Here is a 27,943-nt window from a genome sequence, read left to right as displayed (position 1 = left end):
GGGAACAAAACGTCCCTTTTCATGAATAATAGCCATTTTCAATGTGTGTTTAGCAGCAAAGGATGATTTGGAAGAGTCCAAGATTAGGCAAGCACTGCCATCAAACTAATTCATCAAGATAATTGCCTATGCCTGAGAAAGAGTTAACACAGACCCTTTTTGAGCTTTCAAAACATGGAGAAGAGGACATGAGGAAAAACATCTCTCTCAATGGATTGCGGTTAAGCTTTAATGAAAAATAAAAACAGGGATAATGAATTTATCTCCTGTGTCGTTTTGGCGGTGGGGAACCGCGGCGTTTTGAAGAGTGTCTGGAAGATTGGCCAGTACTTTGAGAGTCAGCGTCATATGAATTAGATCTGTGCGTTGGGAGGCGTGGCGCTGGTAAGCCCCGCCTGCTTTGTCCCTGTTCTCTGATTGGCTGCCGCTCTGGAAAGCGTGGGTCTTTGGGCCTGTCATTTACCCGTGGGTCTTTAGGGCACTCCAAAGGTATTAGACGTGGCATAGGCTGGTGTGCCTGAACGCTGCTCATGTCACGGCTGGAGTGTGGCGCAGGGTCTATTTCTACAGGAGACTGCAAAACAGGTGAGGTCACAGTGCTTGATCGCCCAACAGGGGGATGAGAGAGACTGCGAGTCGGCGGATCACGTTTAAGAATCTTCTTGACATCACTTTCGAAATCTCTTTGCATGGTTTTGATTATATTTTCCCGTCTCCCAGCGTCCTCAATCAACTCTCCCCAATCCCTTTGTTCCTGCAGAAATGCATTGATTTCATTAAAACATCATTAAAAAGCACACAACAGCACCTCTTCGGGTGGGTCAAGACAAGCCAGTGTATAAATCTGTACGTTACCCTGAGTGTGCGTAGATGTCCCAGTATGAAGAGACTAAATCTGGCTCTGGTAATGGTTACGTTCATCCTCTGCCGATTTCCAACAAACCTTAAGAAAGAAATGTTTCTGGTTCAAACATTGCAACATGAATATTTCTGTAGGTCACAATGATATTACACACACTTACCCGATGGAGCCCATTTCACTGCTGGCTCTCACACAAGACACAATGACGCAGTCCATTTCTCTGCCCTGAAAGCCATCGACAGTATCTACTTCCACTCTAAAAGACAGTTACGCATGTTATAATACAACTACATTAAAATTGAAGTATATATTTTGAAGAGTATATTTAACAGTAATTCTAGAACTACTATAATGGCCATAGCAGTCATTCTGAACGCTCATACATTATTTGCATATAATTTCAATAAGCTATATCAAATCTAAGAATAAATGGATCTGTAATGTTAGGATAGGTAATAATAAACATCAGAACACTACATCTTAATTCTAATGTATGTGAAAATGTATTAGTTAATCAACAACCACAGAACAGCTACTGTAATTACAGATACAAAAGTTGAAAGTGATCAATTTTCTATTATTTTCTTTGTAAAATAAAAACAAATGTATTCATTCTTGGATATTAGAATACAACAACATCGCTAATATGTATTTCAATGCATAGGTAAAACCTTTATGGGCACATATGAATTCTAACCGTCATGGGAAAAGAATATGAAAATTTAATAAACTGCGAGAAAACAAACTGATTTAGTAACCAATACTTGTTTTAGTGAGCAAAAATATCATACTGTAAAATTACAATGAAAATTGTATGCATACGGTCAGTATGACTTATGGCCATTCAAGGTAGAAATACTCAAAACTCTTTTGTGTCTTGTAATTTTAATAAAAATAACAATGATAGAATAAAATAGACACATTTAGGAAAAGTCAGGGTCCTATAGTTACATGGGTTTTATTTCAACAAAGTTATTACAGTGCAAAATTTTACCACTGCCTTGGTAGTTCTGGTGTTAAACATTTCATTGTACAAAAATTAAAGACTCATTTTACTACAGCGTGCTACAATAAAGAAGAAAAAAAAGTTATTACACTTTGATGAAAGACTATGAAAACCAACTTTTTTTCTTAAGAAAATTTGCACTCACTGAAGTTGCTTGTTGATGCCTGACCTCCTAACGGCGTCCAGTATCCGTTGTTTCTGGGCGTTGTAGGGCGTTATGACACCCACTCGCACTGACTGCTTCTCGCCCAGCAGCTTCAACAGCAGCAAGACCAAACTGACCTCTTTGGGGTTGAAAAATGAACTGACCAATGGAGAAACACAGTAAGTTAAGTGTTCAGACAGAGACACAAGAGGCAGTAAACTCCCACCCATAATCCTGTTATTTCTTACTCTCTCTCCTTCATCTCCCTCCCATCCGTCACGTCGAACACTTTGTAGGGCTTGAAGGGCCAGCTGAGGGAACAGCGTTTCTGGGCGGTCTCGCTGTGGGACAAAAGTACATAAATCAGAAGCCCAAATTTCTACTTGACCTTTTACTTGTGCAAAAGTTACTTTTTGCCACATCTCACAATGCAGATGAACTGAGAAAAATTACTGGCCAAAAAATATTTCTGAAAAAAAATTAATTAAATTGCAGCTTGGGATTCATTTAATAGTAATGTAATTAAGTAGCCTGGGAAAACCCAGACAACTTCCGGCAAATTTAGATTTGCTCTGCAAGTAGTCTGGCAAAGAGCTCATTCAAGCCCATTTCTAATCCGTCGAAATCGCGGCACCAATCAGAAACGTTGGGGCGGGCTTTACACAATGACGATCGCTCTGATTGGTTTTAGGTCTATCTAATGCCCATAGGCATTTGAGCGACGTCCGTTGGTGAAGCGTATCAACTTTTAAATGCATTATTATATTCAAATTGCAAACACATGAGGACAGTCTCCATGAAAGACCCACTGGCAGATGAACGTGCTACTACATTTCTCTCCAAAACGGTAGGAAATTAAATTAGATTTAATAGAGGATTTTAACTGTGACACGATGATTGACAGGGCAGTTTACGTGACAGGATGCACGCGACAGATACATCCGATAAAGATGACGAAGTTGTATGTCCCAAAGCTTGCCTACTTTTTTGCTACACATTCAAAAGTAAATACCTTTTCTTCACAAAAAGAGTACATACTTTTATGGCGTAGTGTAACTTAGGCGAATTGGGACGCAGCATATGGCTTTACACGATGACGATCGCTCTGATTGGTTTTAGGTCTATTCAATTGCGCCCAGAGGCATTTGAGCGACGTCCGTTGGTGACGCCCCTTTGGAAATGAGTTATTAATGAAGCTTTGCCAGACCATAACTCAGTTACTACTGAGAATGGTCTGGTTTTAACCAGGCTAGTAATTAAGAGTTTTTTGGCACAACTAATTATTTACTCTTTGTAATTGTAAATAATTAATATTGTTAGCAAAAATAGTTTATATTTTTCAAACAAGCAAAAATTGAAATGTTTGAAAAATGAAAAAGTACACCTCTATTATTGACATATTGGTTGCGTCACAATATCACAGCTCAATCGAAATTGAATCTGTGGCAAATAAGTGAGAGACACCCTGCGTGTCCACAAAAGAGAGCAAGTCGACAGGATTGGTTTCTACATTTTGTGCAGAACACTTCACCTTTGATAAAGCATGAGAATAATTGGAGTGCCTTTTCACGTCGCTCTTGGTGAATGCACCTTTTATCTGTGACTTATGTTGCGTTCTTCATTGTATTCTCAGTATGAATAGGCCCTCACAGCAAAGTGGGAGTCACACGCAAATAGGATGGCAACATCCATGTCGCTGGATCATGTTTCTTGAGGTATGCAGGGTCCCGGTTTAGTTTGCAGTTAGCAGCTCATTGTGTTGAGCACTCACCACGAGCACGGTCCTCTCAATGACCTTAGGAGTTTAAACTCAGACTCGGTCATAATCCACTGCTCCTCATAATGCTGCCTGCACTGCCCCTTCCTACACATCATAAACATGGTGAGGAGTCTGATTTCAGAGCATTCTTATTTCTCTCCCTCCCTAGAAATTCCTCGAGTGTAAGTCCCCCCCCCCCCAAAAAAAAAACAACAAAAGTGTCGTGTGCATACCAGTCATTCATAAGAGCACTGTTGTAGATGTACTTGGAGGGGAATTCACAGATTTCAGGGTGCATGCGGTACTGCACGCTGAGGAGGACGATGGGAGAGAGTTGTGGGTTTGATGGATGAAGATTTTTGCATAACCTTGCCATAAGAGACTGATCATAGCCAAACTCCTTTGCTTTCTGTTCAAACACAGACACACACGTTTTCATATCTTGCACAAAATGCAAAGACCAAAATAAAGTTTTTCTGCAGATTTATTTACTGCCATTTATATTAAATGCCATAATTTAAAACAAAGCAAAAAAAAAAAAAGTATGGGTTTAAATTTGTATGCTGGTAATACAAATGCTATGCAGCTAATATGGTGGGTTACCTGGGAGACAACGGTTGGCGGAAGCTGGTTGGGATCACCAACGAGGATTAAGGCAGGACTTCGGTAAAGCATGGGAATCAGCGTTTCAGTTTCTTTAGCCTGACTAGCCTACAAATGTGCAAAGACAAACAAAGTGGCTATGAAATGTATTGGTTAGGAGTATTAGTATGTTTATAATGATATAAAAGCCAAATAAAACATGATATTAAAAACAATATAGTCTTGATTGTTTTGTTGTACAAGCGGTAAGAGATTCACTTCATTGGAGATGTCAACAGATAGTAAGAGTATTTAGAATCTTTAGAATTAATTTAGTATTTTACCCAAATAAAACCGAACAACAGAAAAAACACAACAAAAACATTTAATGGAAGTACAAACTATAAGAGATTTTAGCACCTCATCAATGATGACACAGTTAAATGGTTCATGTCCCAGTCGACGGAAAGCATTCTCGAGGACGATACTTCCACTGGTGCTGAGCGTGCAGCAGATCACATTAGCATTCTGCAGCACAAATGCTTGACTCTCTTGTCGCCTACTGCGACTCTAAGAAAAATACAAGAGATGTGTTTGCTTGTTGCAGTATTGAGAATAAGTATTGTGAAACATGAATGTTAAATAGCGTGACTATTTACCTCTTTAATCTGCCGACTCAGTCCTTCTCTCTCTTTCAGAAACTGCCTCTTCCTCTCCATCAACTTCTTGAACTGTCATCCAACCCATGAGGTTCCAGAAATTTAAGACAGCATTAAAATAAAAGTGCATGAATCAATACGCTATCATTTAATTCAGAACATAGTCTATATTCTTTGTCTTTTATAAATTTGTGTAATAATTCCATGGAGGATGCATTACATCAGCAGAATCCTTTGGTGTCTTTGCACATCGCTGGGAGAGATTGTCAATAGTCTGGTCCAGTTGCTCCTTCTGCCTTTGTACGTCAGCTTCTGCAGTTTGCAGGGCTCGCTCTACACACAGACACACACACAGCTTATAAAATAATTCAAGAGTTTATGCATATGCAGGTGTTAATGCATAAATTTGTCTCACGTGCTCTAGCTTTAGTCTGGTGGTCGAGGCTGAAAGGTTTTAGTGATTTCGAGATGGTTCTTTCATTTCCCAATCTTACCAGGTTTATGTCACCACAGTTACCTGTACACAAAAGTGTTGTCATATGCTTTAATGTGACAGCTGAAAAAAAAAGCATGCATGCCATATTCTGTCAATGCATGTGCAAGCTTGGAAACCTTGAGGAGCGTTGATGTTTCTGCATTTTTCTTTAAAGATCACAATGACTTTCTTCATCAGACTATCGATGGCAGCGTTAGAGGGTGCACAGAGAAGAACACGTGTCCGTCGAGTCTTGGAGTGAAGGTTCCCCACAGAAGCAACACTGTTATTACCCTAACCAGATAACCACACACACACACACACACAAAACACACTCAGCAAATATGAACCTTGAAAGTTGCAGTATGATTAAGGTGTCCTTGCGAGCGTGCACAGGGATAAAAGATAAATACCGAAGACAGTAGGTTGTACAACAAGCCACCAATGGTTTTACTCTTTCCAGTTCCTGGAGGACCATGAATAAGGAGAAATTTTGGGGTCTTCTGCGTTCTGTTTATCATGGCAAGACCACAGGATATTGCTCTTGCCTGGTCCCTGTTGTACTCCTGGAATACAAAGAGAAAGAGAGGAAAGACAGCACATTATAAAAGGAATGTTAGAACATAATCAACCTATTAGATTTCACCTATTGGACTTGCACATGGATCACTCTAAAGGTACTAAAGCTCAAGAATAGTTGTCTAGGGTTGAATTTTGGCCCAATACATAGCAAAGTAGTATGAAAATTTGAAAGAAAATGCATACAACTATTTGCCCCCTTTATTTGACACACCCAGTTCAGTTCATGGAGATCTCTGCTAAAGAAGTGATGATTTGAATCAGGTGTATTAAATAAAGGAGACATACAAAATGTGCAATGCTGTAAGTCCTGGGATCAAGATTAGGAACCACCACTGCTTCAGATAAACCCAAACTCACTGATGCGTCCAGGTCCGGTGGGCTATGTGGAGTATGTGTGAAATAAGACACATGTGGAGCAAGAACAGGACGCAACATTGGTCCATTTCGCAGCAAACATAGTGCACGAAACTCCCGGAATATGCTGATCAAAGATCCAATAACTTCACAGCGCACAGGTTGGGCATTCACCGAAGACACATTACCAAGGGTCTGAATAGTCAGGTTTAGGGTTGACATGGAACCTGAGGAAAGACAGAGTAATGAGACAGTGCACTGCACATAAATGTGCTATATCATTAAGGATTGTGTACAAGTCCCACACCTGAACCTCTGGAAACAATGGACCGGGACACACAACCGAAATGAGGATGTGGTTCATGGAAATTTGGTTCATCGTGAGCATACGCCCCAGTGTTGTCCGGCAGCCAAAGCAGCACAAGGTCATCTTCTTTTGGGTACAGTTGCCTCATGTCACTTTCCTGAGAAATGCTCACTACAAACATATGTACAACTTTATGAAAAGCTTGATACTTGAAAGTATACTCTTTGCTAACTAATAATTAATTGTACTTATGTTAATTTAAAGTGTATTATAATATAAGAAGATCTGCCCAACATAGCTGGACGTACCTGTGAAACTGGCACTAGCCGTGCGATTACTGTATTCTATACCCATGACCCTTAGGTTAAGCTTGACCCTGCCCTCTTTGAGCCATTCACTAGCCATCTATTGAAAATGGAATGGATTAATAACATCATTAACACTGATACATAGCATTCTATTCCAAGCATAAGATTTGGACTATATAGCACGACAAGAACAAATTAGCTGTTTAAAATGCTCTCTCTATTACATTTAAAGATTTAGGCATTACAAAAATAAGATGTAGTCCCACCTCTTCAAATGCATTAATTAGCAGCAGGGGGTACAAGCTGTTGAAGTACTCCAGGTAGCTAGGGAAATGAACTGGCACCTCCCTCAGCGGCAGTTGGCATAGATCATTTGGACTCCCAAATGTTTTGTAATTTTCAAGCATTCTATATTCCCATTTAAGAATTGCTTGGATCAAGATTGAAAGGTCAAACTGTGGGGTTTGATCCATCATGGGTGCTGGTTTGTTAACTGGGGCATCAGGTCTTTGGTATACCTTGTAAGATGGTGGCTCTGAAGTAGAGCTTATTTTAGTACTAGTGACCATCCTGGGAGCATGGCTCAGAGGCAGAGGAGTTTGTTGTGAATGAAATGGCTTTGTGAATTGTGGAGGCGTCACAGGCTGTAATGTTTTGGGGGGTGGCATAGCTGGGGGCAGTCGGGGAATCTTCGCTTTAGCAACATTAGCAGCAGGAGGCGGCTTAGCTCCTTTTTCCATTTCAAGGACTAGCGAGGCACTGCGGGAGCTGGGGTTGTATATTTTTGTGGTAGAAGGTTTGGCCTTTTTCATTGGTGGCAGGCCAGGCTTCAAGAACAAATGATCATTAACTTTTTCATCATTGCACATGGTACTCGGAAGAGGGGCATGAGGAGTCTGAAAAGGTTTATGCGTCGACACTGGTTGCCCTGGAAAATCTGGCTCACTATCTGTATCAAGGTCCATGTCAACAGGATCTCTCTGGGTAAGAAAGACTTCTTCATTTTCATCCTCAGGCTCCTCCATTTGAGAGGACAGTTCCATGTCAGTGGGTTCCATCTGAGTGAGAGACATCCATTCTTCATCATAGTCCTCTTTGGAAGCCTGGGTGGCTTTTTCTTCTTCCCTGTTGACATTAGCAGGCTCACTGGCTTGAAAGTACTTGGACTCTATTATTGTCCTATTACTTCCAACCCCATCACGTCTACAATCACTGGATTCTAATGTAGCCTTTTCATTATCCAGCTGCTGATCAGGATCTGGTTGAAAGCAAGGAAATAAATCACCATTCCCATTGCTTGCAACTGTAGGTTTTGATAAGGGTACTTCACCTGTCTGATTTGTCTTTGCTGGTTTTTGAGCAAATGTTGTGACGGCTCCCGTTGCTGGCCTCTGATGCTTCTCACGACTTTGCTTGAAAAACTGAATATCTTGAGATCCTAGAAGTTTCTTGTTGCTTTTAACCATACGTTTCTGCGGAGAGGTCTTAATGGTTCGAGACACTCGCCTTATCTTCTGTTTTGGTTCTACCTGCACGTTCTGGCCATGGCACCGCAGTTTAGCCACACAATCTAGAGAACGCTGAGAAAGATCAAAGGCTTTTCTTTCCTTCTTTTTTAATCCCAAACGCTCCGCTGTTGATGCTGGCTCAACAGCTTTACGCACCTTCTTTGGAGGAACAATGGCAGGGGTGCCACGTGAGGTGGAAGCAGAAAAATAAGAGGAGGAAACTGAGCTGGAGGATGGAGAGGAAGATTGAATACCAGATGAGGATGGAGTAGTTGATGAGGAAGGTTCTTCTACATCATGAGATATGGAGCTGCGTTTCAAGTGGTGGCTTCTGACTTTTTGAGCAAGGGCATCAATTATCAATGGCTTTTTAGGCTGTGATTTGGCTCTCTTCTCAGATGGAATGGTTTTTGTGCTTTTAACCTGCAGAGGTTTTGGTTTGACAAAATTATCCCAGCTTTCTGCAGTACTGGATGCTTTGGACAATTCACATGGATCCGCTGGCTCTTGTGGCTGCTGCTGTTGTCTGATCTTATCTTCTGCTTGCTGACAGGCCTCATCTGGAATCATTACATTATCTGAACTCCATGAGGGAGATGCTTCATGAGGAGCTTCTTCCACCTGTGGTTTGAGTGTTTGGTCTGATTTCTTTGTCAAGACTGATGCATCAACATCCGAATCATTCCAGGCAGATGCCACATATTGCTGGGTCTCAAACTCAAACACTTGTGATTCACTGAGATCATCATAATCACGCCCTGGACTCTCAGGCAAATCAGGATGTTCTGGAGATGTATTTTTCTTGGCACATTCCTTTTCAACAGGCCAACTGATGTCTTTTAGCCTTTCATCATTATCATTATCAGAATCTTCATCATCAGAGATAACAATGGTACTGGACTCTATGTTTTCCTTTGAGTTGCCAGTGGACATGGTATGCATTTTTCCAACATCACTAGTGTCAACTTCAGAATCACTAGACTCAAGCTTGTGGCGAGAAGATTTTATCAATTGGGCTAGTCTAACATTGAGGGGTTCATCATCATCCTCATCATCCTCCTCAGTAGCTCGAAAACCGCGTTCCTCCTTAGCTGATACCAAATGAACAGGTTTTAAGGATTCACCAGGCTTTCTTTTGGTAATGGCTTCGATCTTTGACAAATTCTGGTTATTTAATTTGGATCGAATTTCCTGCAGCTTATCCAGATCTAGTTTAATATGTTCCGACTCAACAGGTTTCAGCTCTGAAATTAACACGGGGACAGGAGGTTCTTTTTTAGCCTTTATGATGTTCTCAAGACCGCTGCAGAAATCCTCATCCAAGAAGCAATCGTCAGAATTCAAATGTGGCTCCTCTTTAATAAAAGAGGAGCCACAAGCTCTGCTTGGACCCGCCTCCTGGTCCTCATGTTGTTGTTGCAGTGTTGGCATTGATTTTCTGGAAGTAACAGTGTTTGTAGTTGCCTCCACTGATGATGTAGATGGTGTAGATGGTGATGGAACAGAGGATGCAGAAGCAGTTCTTTCTTGCATCGACCGGACAACAGTTTTTAAACACTTTTGAAGCTCTATAGATTCAGAATGTTTTAGATTCCATCGTTTGTTTGTAGCTCCACGCAGCTGCTTGTTAAGCAAATTCAAAAAATGGGTTGCACGTGGAACAGATCCAGTCTTTATACCTTCTTTCAGCAGCAGTCGAATCAGTGTCATGCAGCCTAGAATTATGGCACCAATGCCACCTCCAGATGTAGGCAGTCTTCCTACTATCCCCAGATTGTACGAGGTTGAACTAACGCTGTGAATCCCACCCATCTTGTCTGGTGGTCCATGTGGTTCATCCGATAGGATGATGCACATGACAATCACTTCCACCCACTTTGGGGCACAGCGAGAAAGTATTCCCATTCGTCCTTCTGTAGAGTGTAGCTCAACAATTTGAATAAGGATACGGGTGAAGAACTCTGTAACTTTATCGCACATGCTTGTCTGTCCGGTCAGTACATGTCGATTAGCTAGAATCTTATCACAAAGATAGTGAATGACTTCACTAATAAAGGAGGCATTGAGCTCTGGAAGTTCCATTATGGAACGGACAAATGGAATGAACCACAGAAAAGTGCTTCCATATACACGCATGCTCTGGCCCATCTCAGAATCAAGCACTTTGACTAAGGACTGCATATCCTCATAGATGACATAGTTGCTGCAAATACCACTGTTGGATGACGAACCAGATGCCTACATGATGAACAGGAGGAAAAATAAATATGTATACAATGTATTTTTCCTAACAAACATTTACTGCACTCTTGGTATTATTTGCTTTTAATGTTTGTTACATAAAGTAAAAGTGCTGTGGTGGAGTAGAGCAATAAAAGAGAAATCTTACTTGGTTTCGTTTTTCTGAGGCATAACAGTCGTACACCATCTGACTGCAAGTCACCATATTGTCATCATATTCAGGCTCTACTTTAACCATACTCCTGTTAATAAAAAAAATAAATGATTAAATAACCCCACATTAATAAGCTCTTTCTGCCAACACTACTTCCAAAGTAGTGTTCCAAAAACAAACCATTTACTGTCCAAAAAGCACTATTTGAACCATTTGCTTTGTCAAATTGGGCAGGTTCACTAAAGCAGAAATGAAGGGTGTACCGTTTAATGGTATCAATTGATGTTCCCTGTTAAATTAATCACATTTTGCAGCAATTAAAGATCTCATTTTGAAATCCTGAAGCAATGCATTATGGAAGAGAATTGATGCCACAGTGAATTGGAATCATTGCACTTTTTATTTTAATTAAGGTTTTTGACTGGCAGATTTTGAATTTAAGGATCTGCAGGAATAGTGCTACAATGAATAATTTTTCAAATGCAGCATCACTATCCATTAAAAAAATAAAATGTACAAGGAATTCATTTAAAGAATAAAACAGAATTTGTGGTCTATTATTACACTCTGCGACTGGCAAATTGCATATTAAGAATATCAACTGAAATTGAAAATTAAATGAGGCTGTAATTTGGATCACATTTCTAGTCTGTCTTTAATGGATTTGGGAGGTGTGATGGATTTTTTTTATTCATCATAACTAACGTTTATTTTTCTTGCAGGAACAACATTCATATGCTTTTGAACCTTAAATGTTTCCAAACAATTTGGTCGAAAACTCGTGACTGAGTGTGTGAGTGTATAAATAACAAATAAGGGAAATGAAACTAGACGGATGTCTAGGTTTGAAAACTTGTGATTAACAATGTAACAAAGTAAATCAAGAAAACAGTTTGCTTCTACTTAGTAACAGAAGGGTTTACCTATGAAGAACCAATCAAATTGTAGGGAAATTATGTAATTGTGTCGATTGTAGACGAGACCCATGAAACTAACACCGACTGTAGACGAGACCCAGGTGCGAAATAAGAAAAATCTACCAAAGAGGCGTGACCCAAATTAGGGTTACAAAATTTTTTAAAGGAGTGACAACCAATAACGGGGAGTTGCAAACAATTTGATTTTAAAGACACATTCCAAAAATAAGTTATAGACAATGATGTAAATATTATTTAATTTGCCAGGTGAAGAGAAGTAAATAGAAGTTGCAAATACATTTTTTAATAAGTAAATAGTAATAATAAATTTCATTCTGATATAAATCCTGCATTTTATCCTTTAAAAGCTTATCACTGTACAATGTTTTCAAAGTAGTATCTCACTCATTTGAAAATAAGTAACGATTGCCTTTTGTTGAGTCACAATTATGGCGGCTCCATAATAAGAAGCAATGCAAGGAGTGTATTGCATTGAATAAATCAAGTTCAATAAATGCCAGACTTTCTTACCCCATGGTTTTTTGCTGGATGCTTCTTATTTCCATATCATAGCTGGCTGCTCCAGTGATGGTCTGGAAAGCCATACTAGGGTCAACCTGACCCCATATCTTAGAACCAAGTCGGTCCAGAATTACCATGAAACAGTGGAGGGCTGGCCAGAATGGGTCGGAAGCTGGGTTATCCTCTGAAAAAAATAAAATAAACTTAAGTGGATCAATTTTATAACCAGCCGCATCTAATGTATCCCATCACATTAGAAACAGAAGAAAATAAAAATCCCAAATTCATGACATACCATTTTTCAACCTATCCATGGTGTTGAGTATGCAAAGCGGGATGTTAAACTGTCCCATGAACAGAGAGTCCATTGCCTCAGCGCTAAGCTGCGTTAGCAACATACAGATGCCTATAGGGCACAAAATAGAATGACTTCAAAAAGGTGATATTACACTCACCACGACATGTGCAACACCACATGAACATGCATCTGGTTAGGACACAGTGCCACACTTATTTTACTGTAGGTACACAGTAGACACCAGAGACAATATTTCTTTTTATCCCTACCCTTTTATTCTACAGATTCAGTTTCTATACTAACTGCAGAATGGTGAAATATGTTAAGAGCAGAGGAACAGAAACTTGTAGCTAGAGAGGAACAAACCAAAATGTCTCAAATTTAACAAGTTTAATAACAGAAGGAAGCAAGTAAGGAAGGAAAAACAGTAAGAAAAGAGGATTTGTAGAAAACTCAAAACAGACCTAGCCAGTAATTCTTCTTATTTTGCGAATCATAGAGGTGAGACGGCAGCATTGTTAAAGTGCCCCCTGCGTAAGACCCAGGATCCAAGTCTGGAACATCCAAAGATATTCCAAGCTCAATGACATAAAACATGCAAAAGAATATCTCTTGAAGGTCATAGTAGGCGTCCCTGTCCACACTCTTCATGGTCTTTGCAGCATCGATTGCCCAACGCCGCACCTGGAATGTAAGAACAAAGAAAATAAACGGAGCAATGCCAAGAACTACCAAAAATACGTAAAAAGTAGAAGAGGACTAGTCTATTCTCTTCCATGGCTTTTTGACTGAATTACCTGGTCATTGGGATGAACAAGCAGCAGATATGTTCCTTGATACTTTTCAAACACAGTTAAGGACTTATTCATATCCTGCAACTTGCATAAGGCCTTTACCACCATATCACCTGAAGAGAAAGAAGAGAATGTTGAAAAGTGGTGTGAAAAATTTTCTATATGTTTGCCTTTTCTAAGAATCTTAGAAATATGACAATTAAATGTAGTAAAATGACAAGAGGATTGCATGTGAAGTACCATGATTCTCTGCCACATTGATAGAACAAAGAACTGTTATTAACCCTCATGAGTGCATTTGTCGATACATACCCTTATGAATGTATGTATGTATGCATGTATGCATGTATGTATGTGTATGACCTTTTATATGACCTAACAAAAGTAAATCTGTGACTAAGTGTATGACCGAGACAGAGGGTCTCCATTCAAGGGTATACTATGATAGACAAATCTAAACAATGAGTTAGTTGTGGCTGAGACATCTCTTCATTTAGCCTCGAGAAACAACTATTGAAAAAAAAAAAAAAAAAAATTAAAGGATGCCCCCTCTCTTGGTCACTCTGCAGGCACTCTTTATGACTGTATGATTGCTGACCTTTCCTTGCAAGGGAATAAATAAACTTTAAAGACAATTGTTACATGTTTGTCTCTTATTCAGTAATAGAAAATTGTTTGCCACCACAATTTGGCGTTGTCGGCAGGATTCCTTGGATGTGCCTCTTGGACCTGAGAGCGGACGGTGACTGATCATCCTGGACTGCAGTTCCAGCCCTACCTCGTAAACTTGAGAGAGGGGTCAACCCCAAGGGCCCAGGAGGGACACCACTGGAATCATCAAAAGAACTGAAGTGGCGTAAACTGAGACAGGTAAGAGACAGTCTCAATTGTTAAAGGTATCTGAGGGGGATTTACTCATGATGGTCAAAGGAACACTGTGGTGACTAGCACAGATTACTAGTCCAGATTACTAGTCTGGTGGGTTCAGATAATCCACGGTATTGTAGAGGGGGAAACCCCGAGGGTCTAGATCAAATTTGTGAGCAAGCTGTGAGTGCTCACCTTTTTTAATTGAGGTGAAAATGTATCTCTCTACAGACGTCGAGTTATATTGGGACAGCAAGGTAAAAACCACAGAAAAGAGTGAGCATCATGGGGAAATCTCAGAGTAAAACGCGCAAAAAAGGTCAATATGATAAACCAGTGTTTGGTCTGATGATGATGAGAAAAAAAAAAAAAAAAAAAAAAAAAAAAAAAAGGGAATATGGAAGGGTATTAAAGAATAAATAAAATACCATGACTTCCCTGAAGGAGGAACTTTAAGTGTCACTAAGCTGACCGCGGTGCAAGAGTCAGTAGAAGAGGGGAGTGAACAAAAGGGGTGTTGTATGAGGCATGTGTGTGTGGATTGTAAAAAAACAATCATGTGCTGGTTGGGGGAGGCAGAGCATCAGATAGTGGACTGTGCTACTGTGGAGTAGACCGGACAGGAACTGACTGGCATCAACAGGTCAAGCTGGTAGTGGGAAGGAAAGCTCCAAGCACGGTTGCACCCCTGATCGAACCAGGTGACAAGCCAGTGGGAAAATGACCAACATGGATGGAGGACGTGAAAGTTGAGAAAAATTAGATTAATCCAGCGGTAAGAGATGCTATGCATGTACTTTGGCCCTTTTGCAAAATGATGAACTGAAAATAAATAAGCTGCTGGCTCTGTTTGCAAATGTCACATGCCTGGAAGGCAATACCATTGACTGTTGAAACTGTGAATGAAACAGAGTCTGATACCGTGTCAAATGACTAAGATACTGAAAGCAGCAGCTGAATTAGAAAAGGGGAAGACCAACAGCAACAAAAACAATGTGTATGCATGTAAACAGACCAGTATTAATGAACAAACCACTGCGGGTAACGCCCAAAAGAGGGGATGTGTGCATTTGTTCATCAAAACCAAAGTTGAGGGTAGGATGGTCTGAATGACCTGTGCATGAACTGTGTTAGCAATAGCAAACAGTACTGAAAATGCTTTGATAATGATTAAATGAAACAAATCAGAGATTCTGTTATACAGAATAGATTGGTATTTGGACATGTTAACGGCTGAGAAAGGAGGGGTATGTAAAATGTTAGGAACATCTTGCGGTTTTTACATTCCAGATTCTAGTGACAACATAACCAATATTATTGAGCACATGAGAATGGCCATTGAAGAACCACCCAGAAGTGAAAACTCATGGTTTGAATGGTTCACCAGCCTCTGGGCAGGGTGGGGCTATTGGATATGTCATACAATACTGCCAGTAATAATAGTGGGATTTCTGGTGTTGATGTGCCAACCATGTATAATGTAATGTATTTCAGCTTTGGTAACAAAAACAATCTCATTGTCCCAAATGCTTCGAATGTCTAATGATGAGGATCAATTTAATAATGTATATCCAAAACAAACAAAATTTGATGATGACACAAACAGTGGAAGTTACAGTGAAATTAATTAATGGAGTTAAAAAAAAAAAAAAAAAAAAAAAAAAATTCTACTCTGAACATCTGTACTATTTCTTGTTTATACTGAGGTGACTGCAATAACAGTGTTTATTCATTAAGCCCGGCTTCAGATAAAATCTTTAATTGCTTGCTAAATACTTAAGGGACTATCCCCATAATTTTAAAAAAAAACAAACAAAAAAAAAAAACAGCCTAAAGCTTTCTTCTTTTTAAAACCTTATTTCACAAGTATAAGAGAGTGATAATTTATATGAAAATCAGAGATGAAGAGTATAAATGTGATGACTTAAATTTGCTGTCTTATTATTTTAGTTATCAATGAATGATAAAAAGAGGGGAATTGTGGAAGAAATTGAATATGTTCTATATGTCTGCATTTTCTTAGAATATTAGAAATATGATAATTAAATTAATTGCATGTGAAGTCCCATGATTCTCTGCCACATTGATAGAACAAAGAACTGTTATTAACCCTTATGAATGCATGCATGTGTCGATACATACCCTTATGAATGCATGCAAGTATGTGTATGACCTTGTATATGATCTGACAAAAGTTAATCTGTGACTAAGTGTATGACCGAGACAGAGGGTCTCCATTCAAGGGTATACTATAATAGACAGCTATAACTAACACATTGATTATATTTGAGACATATCTTCATTTAGCCTCGAGAAACAACCTTGGGGGAGAAACTACTACAAAGAAGGAAGGATGCCCCCTCTCTTGGTCACACTCTGCAGGCACTCTTTATGACTGTATGTTTATGCGGACCTATCCTTGCAAGGGAATAAATAACCTTTAAAGACAATTGTTACAGGTTTGTCTCTTATTCAGTAATAGAAAATTGTTTGCCACTTACACATCAGATCAGACATGCTTTGGGCCCTTTTCAAAAGCTGTGATGGCATTACAAGTTATTAAAGTGCCCCATTATACTTTTTCGAATATTATCTTTCATGCAGTGCATAATATAGCGGTTTATGAATGTAAAAGGTCTGCAAAGTGTTAAAGATCAAAGCGCACAACTAATGAAGTTATTGTTTCCTAAAAGAAAGAATTGATTCTGAACTACAAAAAGTGTCATCAGCAATTCCAGTCTCACTTCGTTACATACACTTAATGTAACAAATTTGGATATTGCCAGCCTATGGTTTTCATTGGCTGCCCTCAAACAACTACTTTAACCCACCCTCAAATACTTTAGTTGTAGCTGAGGCCTGGAAGAGTTTGGTTCGTTATTGACATGTCAAGGCGGCGAAAATTGAATTTTGCATGCAGTTCAATAGGATGAGGACTGCGCTGTAATTGGTACAGGAAAAACCAATGCCATCGTTCCGGTTCATATCACTGTGTATCACGCGCTGAGGAAGTTTCCGGAGCTGAAATTTACAACAATGCGTTTTGTTGTTTCCAACATGCATTGTAAGCAGAAGACCAAATCACAACAGACTGAGCCCTCTGACCAATCAGAGCAGAGTAGGCTTGCCAAAAGGAGGGGCTTAGATAGACTGAAAATAGTTCATTAGAAGATTCAGACTCTTTGAGGTGATGTGCAATGTATATTATTGTGAAAATTTGTGGGGGTTTTTTTGTCTTTGATGCATGTAAACCTATCGTAGGAGATCTAAAACACAAAAATTAGGAACCTTTATAAAAATAGGGCACTTTAACATTGTAAATCTTGCAGTTTTTATATTTTCAATTGAATGTACATTTGTACCATTATACTTTGTTATATTACCTTGTCATTAAATTACAGAAATCTGGTTAACGCTGCTGTGTGGTTGTTTCTAATATAACAGCTGTGGGAGCGATGGCAAATTTGACATCTTTCTCTCTTCTGATGACTGTAATCAATCTCAATATTTTTCTCTTTTGGAAAGTCATAGAAACAATATTGTGGATTTTTTTCCTTTTGCTATAAGAGCAAATGGGGACGCAAAAAATTATATTTGTTGTATTTTCCATTCACCACAGGTTTACCAAACTATGATGACGTCTGCTTCTGAAAGCCCCAGAAATGTGAAAAGAGTCCATTGTGGCAAATATTTTGGTACGAGCACTAAAATATACTCACCTTATGTAGCAACGTGGAAGTAAGCTATTTTCTGTGATTGTGTGGGCACTTCGAAGTCATTAGCCGCTACAATAAATAATTGGACGAATAACAAAATGCAATAAATGGTCAAATAATTTGCGCTTCAAAACAGTTTGTGATTATAATAATAAAATATGATAAGTAAAAGTTTGCAATATCAATCAGCATAACAAGCGGATGACACCGGAAGCATCGACACAATCAAGTTACAATGGCTGCGCACGCCATTACGTTAATATAAGTTGAATGATTGTCAAATATCCATGTCATATATATAAAAAAAAAAAAGAGAAAGAGAAAGAGAGCCTGCGTGGGATGTTTGTGTTACCCTGTCAGTGTTCAATATTGATGAGCTTATTCAACAATATTTTATGTCGTGTTATCTTCTGTAGATATTTTTTTCTGTATATCCCACTACAATTTCCCTTGAGGGATTTACTCTACACTTTACTTACATTTAAACTTGTACTAACAAATAACATCAAACCACATGCTTAGCCCTTTCTCAAGCTCTTTGACACCTTTAATACCAGAGGACTAAGAGTGGAACAGAATGCTCAGTGGAATTAGTTTAAGGCCTTATTTTTAACCACCACACACAGGTGTAACTATTGGTAAGCAGGGTACGCGGTTGCTTACGGGCCCGGACCAATCAGGGGCCCACGTGACCGGAAGATATTGATTGACAGCCGGGGCCCCCTATTGCATTTTGCTACTTTTAGTCTGATCGCATTTTACTTTATCGCGAGTTTGAGTAAATAATGGCAATAACATATTTTACTGATCATTAAATACATGTTTGAAACGAAAAATTATGGATTTTGGTGTAATTTGTTTCAAATTGGGACTGGGGAATCCTGGGGGAATCCCCACACAGAGGAATGCTGGAAATGTAAGTGAGCATCTTTTTTATGTATTTGGACCTGTGTGTGTAGTCATAGCAGTGAGTAACAATGTGTTATGGTGTCACCAGCAGTGTTTTTTCATGTGTTATGGTGCGCATTGACCAGTGAGTTTTTTGTGGTTCACGCAGGCTACTCCGGATTTTGTCAGTCATCTTGTCTCTTATATGCTGTGTCTCTATGATCCTATCTTGTCCCATTCATGGTAGCCAACTCATGGACATTGCATCATCATGTGCTGTAGTAGGGGGGCCCGCCTTAGTAATCCTGCATAAAGGCCCGGTGTTGGCTAGTTACGCCACTGACCACACAGAATGAGGTTGGTAATGGGAACATGACTTACACAGATCACGGTGGCAAAGCAGGTACGGATACTTCAGAACTTCAAACAGTGGGCAGCGGAGACGGTCATGGAATTCTGTAGGCGAGATCATTGACACCGGCTTCTCGTGATCATCTTCAATGATAAATATATCATCCTCTTCCAGCTCCATGTCCAGATTAGATTTCAACACTTTCAGGAGTCGGGCCTTCTCCACTTCCCACAAACGCTGTAAGAGATTGAGAATTAGTCTCATGCAAGCTGAAACAGTACAACATGGCACTAGCAACCGCACAGTTTACAATTAAATCCTCAGGGACTGCATGAACTGTTAAAATGTACAAATGTACCTTGAATGAAAGGCAAGTTGTTCAGGATAAACTCATCTGCTTAATGCATAAATGCAGGTGATTAGTTTGGTGTTTCTAGGGGTTAATCAGATCGTAGAGTGATTCACAGGTTTATGTTTATGAAGTTTAACCATCATAGAGAGAAAGTTTATCACTTGCACAAGTTGTCATGCCAATTTACACATTCAAGCGATTATAAAAACCATTCCAGCGCAAGAGGCAAAAAAGAACTTAATTTCGATACATACAGAGAAGCGCATTTCTGATAGCATGAAAGCAATGCACTCCATCTAGTTTTGTATACTTATATTGCCATTTACCCATTTCAAATAAGTTATTTTGCTTGCTTTTAAGGTAGTTACATAAAGATGCTTGAATGCTATTTGCTTGAAAAGCACCTGCAATTCATAGAATGACGTTGCACTTGACTACCTTTCTTTATAAAGAGGATGAAATCTGCAAAAGTTGTGAAATCTAAAGTTCCTGAACTAAAATGTTCATAACCAACCACAAAGGTTAACTAGAGGGCACAGAGGCGTGAAGAGGGGAAGTCAAAAACACATGCGGAGATAAGAATGATGAAGGCTAAAATGAAGAAAGAGAAAACCGCTAGAAGACAACAGCGAAGGCCACATCTGAAGGACATCCTGCAGGACATCCTGCAGGACATCCTGCAGATCAAGTATGAATTACAGAGATTGTTACGCATACAACAGAAAGATTGGATCATACAAGAGTTGATTAATGAAGTGGAATTTTCCAAAAAGAAGTATAAAGAGACTGAGGAGTAAAAACACTCCTGCAGATGCTGCCTGCATTAAGCGTAAAAGGACATTTGACACCCTATCGAGGGACGCTTAACAGCATCTCCAATATTGCGGTTTAGAGTTTACTAATAGAGCTTTTAGCTTAGGGAGAGACGGATTCATTAATGAGAGTTTCACAGAGGCTATAATGCATTTTTATTAGAGAAATATGTTTGTAGAATAGCCTGAAAGCACTACGAACAAAACCAGGGAATTTCATCTACACTAACATTTTAGTCTTTAATCTTTTTGATCTCCAGTTTATGTTACTCACCTCAATACAACAACATTCTTGGATCAACAAATTGTGTCTTTACACAGTTAGGACTGAGGAGTTAAGACTGCCGTGTGCCTGCTCAAAGTTCTGTGCAAAGACGAACTACGGGAGTTTGTAGTTTGGTTTCTTGGTCCGAACAACAAAAAGAAATGGATACATTTTGTCCTGGTTCGCCTAGCTTTCATGCAGTCATTTTTAACACCAAACCTAAAGATACAAAACAAATCTTTTATGGCGTGCATTTTGCACAGGAAATTACTGAAAGGGAGGATTCTGGAATCCACTGCCGCTGCAATAAATTATCCTTTGATTTAGCCTAGGTCATGTAGGAGTCAGGAGTGACCCCAGTGACCTAGGCTGCCACGGTCAGTTAGAAGAGTAAATATAAAAGTTAACACCTTAACACGAGTTGGATGCTTATCTCAAAAACAAAAATCACTCAAAGGATATTTATTGAAGCTACAGTTGATTCAGGAATGTGGATTCCCTTCAGTACCGAAAATGCAAAACAAAGCTGTGTGCTGGGCTAAATGCACTGACTGTAAATGTGCACATGGTATGTTCAACACCTACAATACTAAACTGTATGGCAAAGTAGCCCTTATGACGAGAAGACCCGGTGGCCTGTTGTATAAACTGCTAGACTAGTCTTACAAGTTAGTCACATCATTTTTACATGAAAAGATCTTTAGGTCTAATTTAAATCAGAAAATTAAGACTGATTAGCCTTAACTAATTGCTAGTTGGTCAGATCAGACCAGACCAGTAAGACACATATTGCGCCCAAAATCGAATACTTCCACACAATATAGTATGCGGAAAAAGGTACACCAACAGACTAGCATGTAGTATTTGAAAAACAGTGGGCAAACACTACTACTAACCTACTACTTCCGGTGAGAATTTGAGAGTGCATTTGCTGGACACTTTACCTCCCCAAGAGGCCACGGGGGATGATTTATGAATGGCAATAAAGAACAACTGACACTGTAGGTCATGTGACAGTAACAAGGCAGATAACAAAGGCAGATGTAGTATATCAGATTTTCAAACTACCTAAATTCTTACAAATGTAAGAGAAATATTATTTTCCTATGTGCATTTCAAGCAATACCACTGCTTACAAAGGGTTAATTTTGCCAATTTACGAGTAACTTTTAATCATGAACTTCTAATCGGCAGTGACTCAGTGGTTCATGTAGGTTGTCTACAAACCGGAAGGTTGGTGGTTCAATCCCCGGTTCCACCTGACCAAGTGTCGAGGTGTCCATGAGCAAGACACCTAACCCCAGCTGCTCCCGACGAGCTGGATGGCGCCTTTCATGGCTGACACCGCCGTCGGTGTATGAATGAGTGAGTGGGTGAATGCGCTTTGGTGGCCATAGGTCTGTGAAAGCGCTATATAAATGCAGTCCATTTACCATTTAATATATATGTGTGTGTGTGTGTGTGTGTGTGTGTGTGTGTGTGCGTGCGTGTGCGTGCGCGTGCGTGCAAAAGCCTCTAAGTCAGTCTAAAGTTTGTTTAATATAAAATTTTATCAGGCTCCCATGTATAGGTTTCTACCCAAGTACAGGCATTTCTGAATGAGGCTGGGATTTACTGAGTTTGAAGTGAAAGTATTTGAGCGTATACTATGTGCAGAGAGCATTCACTCAATATTATTCTCATTTTTGACAGAGGTGGTTTTTAGAGGCTTTTGCATCGGAGGTCTTCATATAGTACTCATGTAAATCAATATTATTTATTGTATATTCTAAAAACAGACACTCTACCTTTACAGTTACTTAATATATGACGCTTTTGACAGGGATTAGAGAAGGAGGACAAAGTTATTGCTTCTAAAGAATGTTAAAGGTTTAAGAATGTTTCAAGCAGTTCGCTGCCCAACAGAGGTTATGGCATATATGTAAGGGTTAGATTTTGACTGTAAAGTATGGAGATGTTGTAAGTTATGAGGCACTTAAAAGGAAGGCCTCAGATAACTACCGATCACAGGCCCCTCTTGCCATCACGGTAGAAGGTAGAAGACTCAGATATATTGCCCCTTTAAACTTTTTTTTTTGTCTCTCTCTTCTGTTTAAAGTTTTAATCTGCAAATGCTGCGAGAAACAGCTTGTGATAATGCTTCTTTCAGCAGTCAAGGTCAGTAGGCCTGGGAAGAGTCTAGGGAGTCAGATAAAATGTTTCCAATTAAAATAATATTTATGTTCGTCAGTACTCTGTTTTGCTTAGAGGTCAAGTCGCAGCTCTCAGAGATGTGTTTCGGTTGTAAGAGAGACTAACCTGATCATGATTTCAGACAAATAAATTGTATTTAATTTTTTTTTTAAAAGAGTAGCCTGACTTTAATTTTATTGGTGAATTTCCACCACAATATATAGAATAGACCATACTTTAACGGTCACAAAGGCATGGATCTTGGTCTGCTTATTTGGTGCACACCAGAGTTCTGGATGGCAATGCTGGTTCAAAACCACACTAACAGAACAATCGCACCAGAGTTCATTTTAATCGAACCAAACCTGCCAAGGGTGAACACACCTTAAATTATCCCTGCTCTGACCCACCTCACCCCCTTGTACGAAAGTATAGTTAGAATTGCTGTGCAATTGCATTCATGCCACCAAACAGTGTATTAAGACAAGTAAATGCCACTTAAAATGCCTTTGCATTGTAAATATGCCATTATTTGTGTACCTTGTGCAGAGTCAGACCAGGGGCCTTGTCTCTGGCTCGATGATACTCCACCACACACTCCATGCAGTAGTTGAGGTCATCATTCAGAGACTCCATCACACTCTCAGGATGCTGCCCTAAACTGTAGCGTTCCAACATGGTGGCGATCGCCACATCTCCCTCCGCCTCCAGGGCCGTGGTGCACCACATACACTTGTCCATCATGATCACCTGTGCACACAGATACAGAGAGCTGAGTGCGGTCTTACTCTTGAGGAGTCTGGGAATATTCTGTGTATGACAAAACACTGAGTATTGGGGTTATGATGTCAAAAGACAGACTTTATCAAAGTAACAAAGTCGACTCTGTTCACGGAGCAACTCCAGGTCAGTCACTGCACACTCTTTTAAACGGTTTCATATATGATTTAATTTATAGTAATTCTGCCTGAAATCAGAAACGCTACTAACTGAAATAAAGGCCATGCAACTAACCCAACGTTGTCTCTTAAATGCATGCTAATTACTTTGGGTAAAATGTTTAATTCTTTTTTTTTTTTTATAAATATTTATTTATTTATTATTAAAGCAATAGTATGATCATTATACAAGTTGATTATAATGATCAAACACATTCATATCAGTCAAACACATTCTTGCCGATGGACTTCAGAGACAACAGTGGATAACCATTTATATAATATAAATATAATCATTAACCTATTCTGATAGCAAACATGATATTACTACCATAACAGAAATATATATTTTTTGTAATAGGACATCTGAACCAGTATATATATTGAGAACCTTTCTGTGACTAATACATATGAAACCATGTTGCAGAAATAATCCAATAGACACCCTTCACAATCATGAGCAGATCTAAGAAAAACAGTACACAAAGAAATCAGATTGCAAAATTAATAATATATATAAAAAAGGATCAAATCAAAGTTAACACACATTACAAACAACGATAGCATGGTGGTGTGTCTGATAAAGTGTGAACAGATACAACAACAGATCAGAAGACAAACGTGTTCCCACAACAATCTAACAAATACACAAATCAAGGTTAAACACCCTGTTCTGTAGCATCCATTTTATGATTATAAGCATACAATAAAACAAGGGTGTGTTAACTAGTAGCTGCAGGTACATATTCTGTGCAAACATGTGAATATATAATAGTATTATGAAATAAGAAACTACATTTCTGATGGTCAAATCAGTGAATATAAAACTTCCTTTATAGCTCAGTCATTTTAAGCCAAAATGGGGGTCAATTTATGACAAATTGCAACAGAAGCAATCTCAACCGATTTTGTATCCTCAATATGTCCCGAGTAAGGGGGAAAAAAAAGCCCTGAAGAATCGTGAAAGTTTCAAAAAAGACACAAATATACCCCATTCATTTTTTTTCTCATGTGAACAGGGTAAACATTTTAACCTTTAGATATCACCATGAAAATTACTGAGTTGATTACTTGCATCAAGACAAACAAAAAATGTATTACAAGTTTTTTTTAAATTGTTTGTTAACATGGGCAGACGGTGCATAATCTAATTTCCATAAATACCACAACAGATCTAAACATTGGGTATAGCCAGGTGAAAATGTCTTGATATATAAAAGTAAAAGTTTAATTTGCATAAATACCACAACAAATCTAAACATTGGGTATAGCCAGGTGAAAATGTCTTGATATATAAAAGTAAAAGTTTAATTTGCATAAATACCACACATATATCTAATTTGCATAAATACCACAACAGATCTAAACATTGGGTATAGCCAGGTGAATATGTCTTGTTGACATATAACAGTAAAAGACTTAATGTTAAGGTCTGAATGGAACCCATTTAGGCTACCCATGCGCATTAATACATAGAGGCAGGAAGAAGGACTTTAAACCAGCCTTTATTAATTATTATTGCGGAGATGGGGTCCGTGGGACTGTTTCTGGGGGTTCACTTTTTATTTTACCTACCTTTTGTCTTCTGCATTCTCCTTACCATTGTCTCCTGTTCTTCCCTCAGACTCGTCCCCTAGAAACAGTCCCACAGACCCAGCCCCAAACCCCATCTCTGCAATAATAATTAATCTGCAATAAGAATAAATAGGCATATGAATAGGGTATACTTGGGTCTTTTTCGAAACTTTACCATTATGGGATTCTTCTTTATCCTTACTCAGGACATATTGAGGATACAAAATCAGTTGAGTTTGCTTCTGTTGCAATTTGTCCTACCTTTTTTCATAAAACGACTGGACTAGTAGTTGCCTTATTTGAATTAACCTAAAATAAAGCAAGTAAATGAACGGAATATAAAGAAACGAAACAAAGAAACGAAACTTAACAGATTCCACGGTGGGCGTTTAACGTTACTGCTCTGGCTTACCTATAACAAACCAAAACAATCACAGACTCAAGAGCTGAGAGCCAGCAAACACTCAAAGACAAACATATGGCATAAAAGGAAGATGTATTTTTGATTAGCACACATGGTTATAGTATCCACAAAGAGTATGAGAAAGTATAAGCTGAAGTATTTCACAAAGCGCTCAAACCTACCCTGCTCTGCAACTGTGGCATGTCTTTTGTTAGTATTTACTTTTTAACTTATTGCATGTCAGAGCCACAACCCAACCATGAGGTCTCTGCAGGAGGAAGAGTCAACTTCTAATACACACTACAGTAAACGAGCGTAAACATGAGAAAAGCATTCAAAACCAGCTCACCCGCAAAGCTCCAACGGCGGAAACTTTGAGTTTTTCAGGGCTGTTTCATCTCTTCCACACGCTGACACGGTTGTAAATACCTCATGTCCACTCAACAGTGTGTTTTACATGGTCCCTCTCTCTCTTTCTATGTTCCGCTCGATTTCGCTCTCCTCCACCGAAAAAACGAGTCGCGCTGCGGTGACGTAATGACTCGGACAGGGAGGCCCATTGCGCCTGCGCAGCTCCACAACGCGGGATTCCCGAATATAAGGGGCTCGTGTTATTGAAATGGCCTTCCGGGCAATTAGTAATTTATAAAAAGTAGTTACGCGTTATTAAAGTTGTGAAATAACGTGCACAAGGAAGATAATTATGCAATGATATTATGAATTATTAGTATTATGGAGTACGTTTTTCTCAAAAATATTTAAAAAATAATATTCAAATATTAATTTCAGTGTATACCGAAACTAGTTTTGTTGTTAATAAAATACATTACATACATTTGCGATAAATATAAACAGTTGGTGAAATAAAATAAAATAAATGATTCAGTTAAACTGAAGATCAAGTTGAAATAAATCAGAAATGTAGCTGTACTTTAATAATTAAAGAATTTTTTTTACAATATTAATTGTAGTGTTAACCGAACCCATAGTTTTGTAGTTAATAAAATACATGACATAGTTTGCAATAAAATACAGCTGGTGAAATTTACAAAATAATTCAGTTAAACTGAAGATCAAGTTGAAATAAATCAGAAATATAGCTGTACTTTAATAATTAAAAAAAATACTACAATATTAATTTTAGTGTTTACCGAACCCATAGTTTTGTAGTTAATAAAATACATGACATAGTTAGCGATAAATATAAGCAGCTGGTGAAATTTACAAAATGATTCAGTTAAACTGAAGATCAAGTTGAAATAAATAAGAAATGTGTTTAATAATGTGTTTTAATATTAATTTCAGTGTATACCTAACGTATAATTTCATTTGTCGACTAAATGAGTCTGGAAATAGTGTCATCAGGATACTGACTAACACTGAATATAGCGCCATACGCTACACATCTAAACTTTGGAGACACTGGTATGACTGTCTTCTGAAAGGATAGAATCATCATATTTTTTTTATTTTTTTTAATGTGATGTGTTTTTAATTGTGTGCTGTCTGTTGTTTTTTTATGAATTATGGACCATGAGTCTGCAATAAAGTCTATCTATCTATCTATCTATCTATCCCGAAACCATAGTTTGTAGACTTTAGGAACTTATGATACACGTTAAGGCCAGCAGGGGGTGCTCACCCTGTGGTCTGTGTGGGTCCTAACCTATTTTTTTACAGTCTATGGTCCTAACATGGGGACACTATACTGTCAAAGAGCACCGTCCTTCGGATGAGATGTTAAACCGAGTTCCTGACTCTCTGTGGTCATTAAAAGCCCCAGGATGTCCTTCGAAAAAGAGTAGGGGTGTAACCCCGGCATCCTGGCTAAATTTGCCTCTTGGCCTCTGTCCATCATGGCCTCTTAATCATCCCCATATACTGATTGGCTTCATCACTGTCTCCTCTCCACCATTAAGCTGGTGTGTGGTGGGCGTTCTGGCGCAATATGGCTGCCGTCGCATCGTCCAGGTGGTGCTGCACATGGTGGTGGTTGAGGAGATTCCCCCCTTCCATATGTGAAGCGCTTTGAGTACCTAGAAAAGCGCTATATAAATGTGACGAATTAATATTATTATACACATTAAAGAAAATATATATTTGTTTGCTATTACACAATAAATCAACATT

General features: G+C 38.8%; 1 protein-coding gene across 2 annotated transcripts; it reads right to left on the bottom strand.

Moving 5' to 3' along the window:
* On the bottom strand, positions 1 to 26,344 carry setx (senataxin). Of its 2 annotated transcripts, XM_079846562.1 has the most exons (26): positions 26,163 to 26,344; positions 23,438 to 23,647; positions 19,326 to 19,533; positions 13,477 to 13,586; positions 13,144 to 13,363; positions 12,677 to 12,787; positions 12,391 to 12,565; positions 10,937 to 11,030; positions 7,306 to 10,785; positions 7,040 to 7,136; positions 6,732 to 6,902; positions 6,428 to 6,651; positions 5,902 to 6,054; positions 5,626 to 5,782; positions 5,429 to 5,530; positions 5,234 to 5,346; positions 5,014 to 5,085; positions 4,775 to 4,924; positions 4,376 to 4,483; positions 4,006 to 4,181; positions 3,785 to 3,877; positions 2,262 to 2,354; positions 2,014 to 2,172; positions 1,023 to 1,118; positions 856 to 943; positions 1 to 754 (listed from the first exon to the last, which is right to left on the bottom strand). In XM_079846562.1, exons 2-26 carry the CDS (start codon positions 23,639 to 23,641, stop codon positions 260 to 262), a joined length of 7,149 nt encoding a protein of 2,382 aa, XP_079702688.1. In that variant the 5' UTR covers positions 23,642 to 23,647; positions 26,163 to 26,344; the 3' UTR covers positions 1 to 259. The 2 variants fall into 2 exon arrangements, with proteins under 2 accessions (XP_079702688.1, XP_079702689.1); XM_079846563.1 differs by lacking the exon at positions 3,785 to 3,877.
* Between the last annotated feature and the right edge of the window lie 1,599 nt (positions 26,345 to 27,943).

This window comes from Squalius cephalus (genome assembly GCF_949319135.1).
Source record: "Squalius cephalus genome assembly, chromosome: 17".
Taxonomy (NCBI): domain Eukaryota; kingdom Metazoa; phylum Chordata; class Actinopteri; order Cypriniformes; family Leuciscidae; genus Squalius; species Squalius cephalus.
This window is presented reverse-complemented; position numbering and strand designations above follow the sequence as displayed.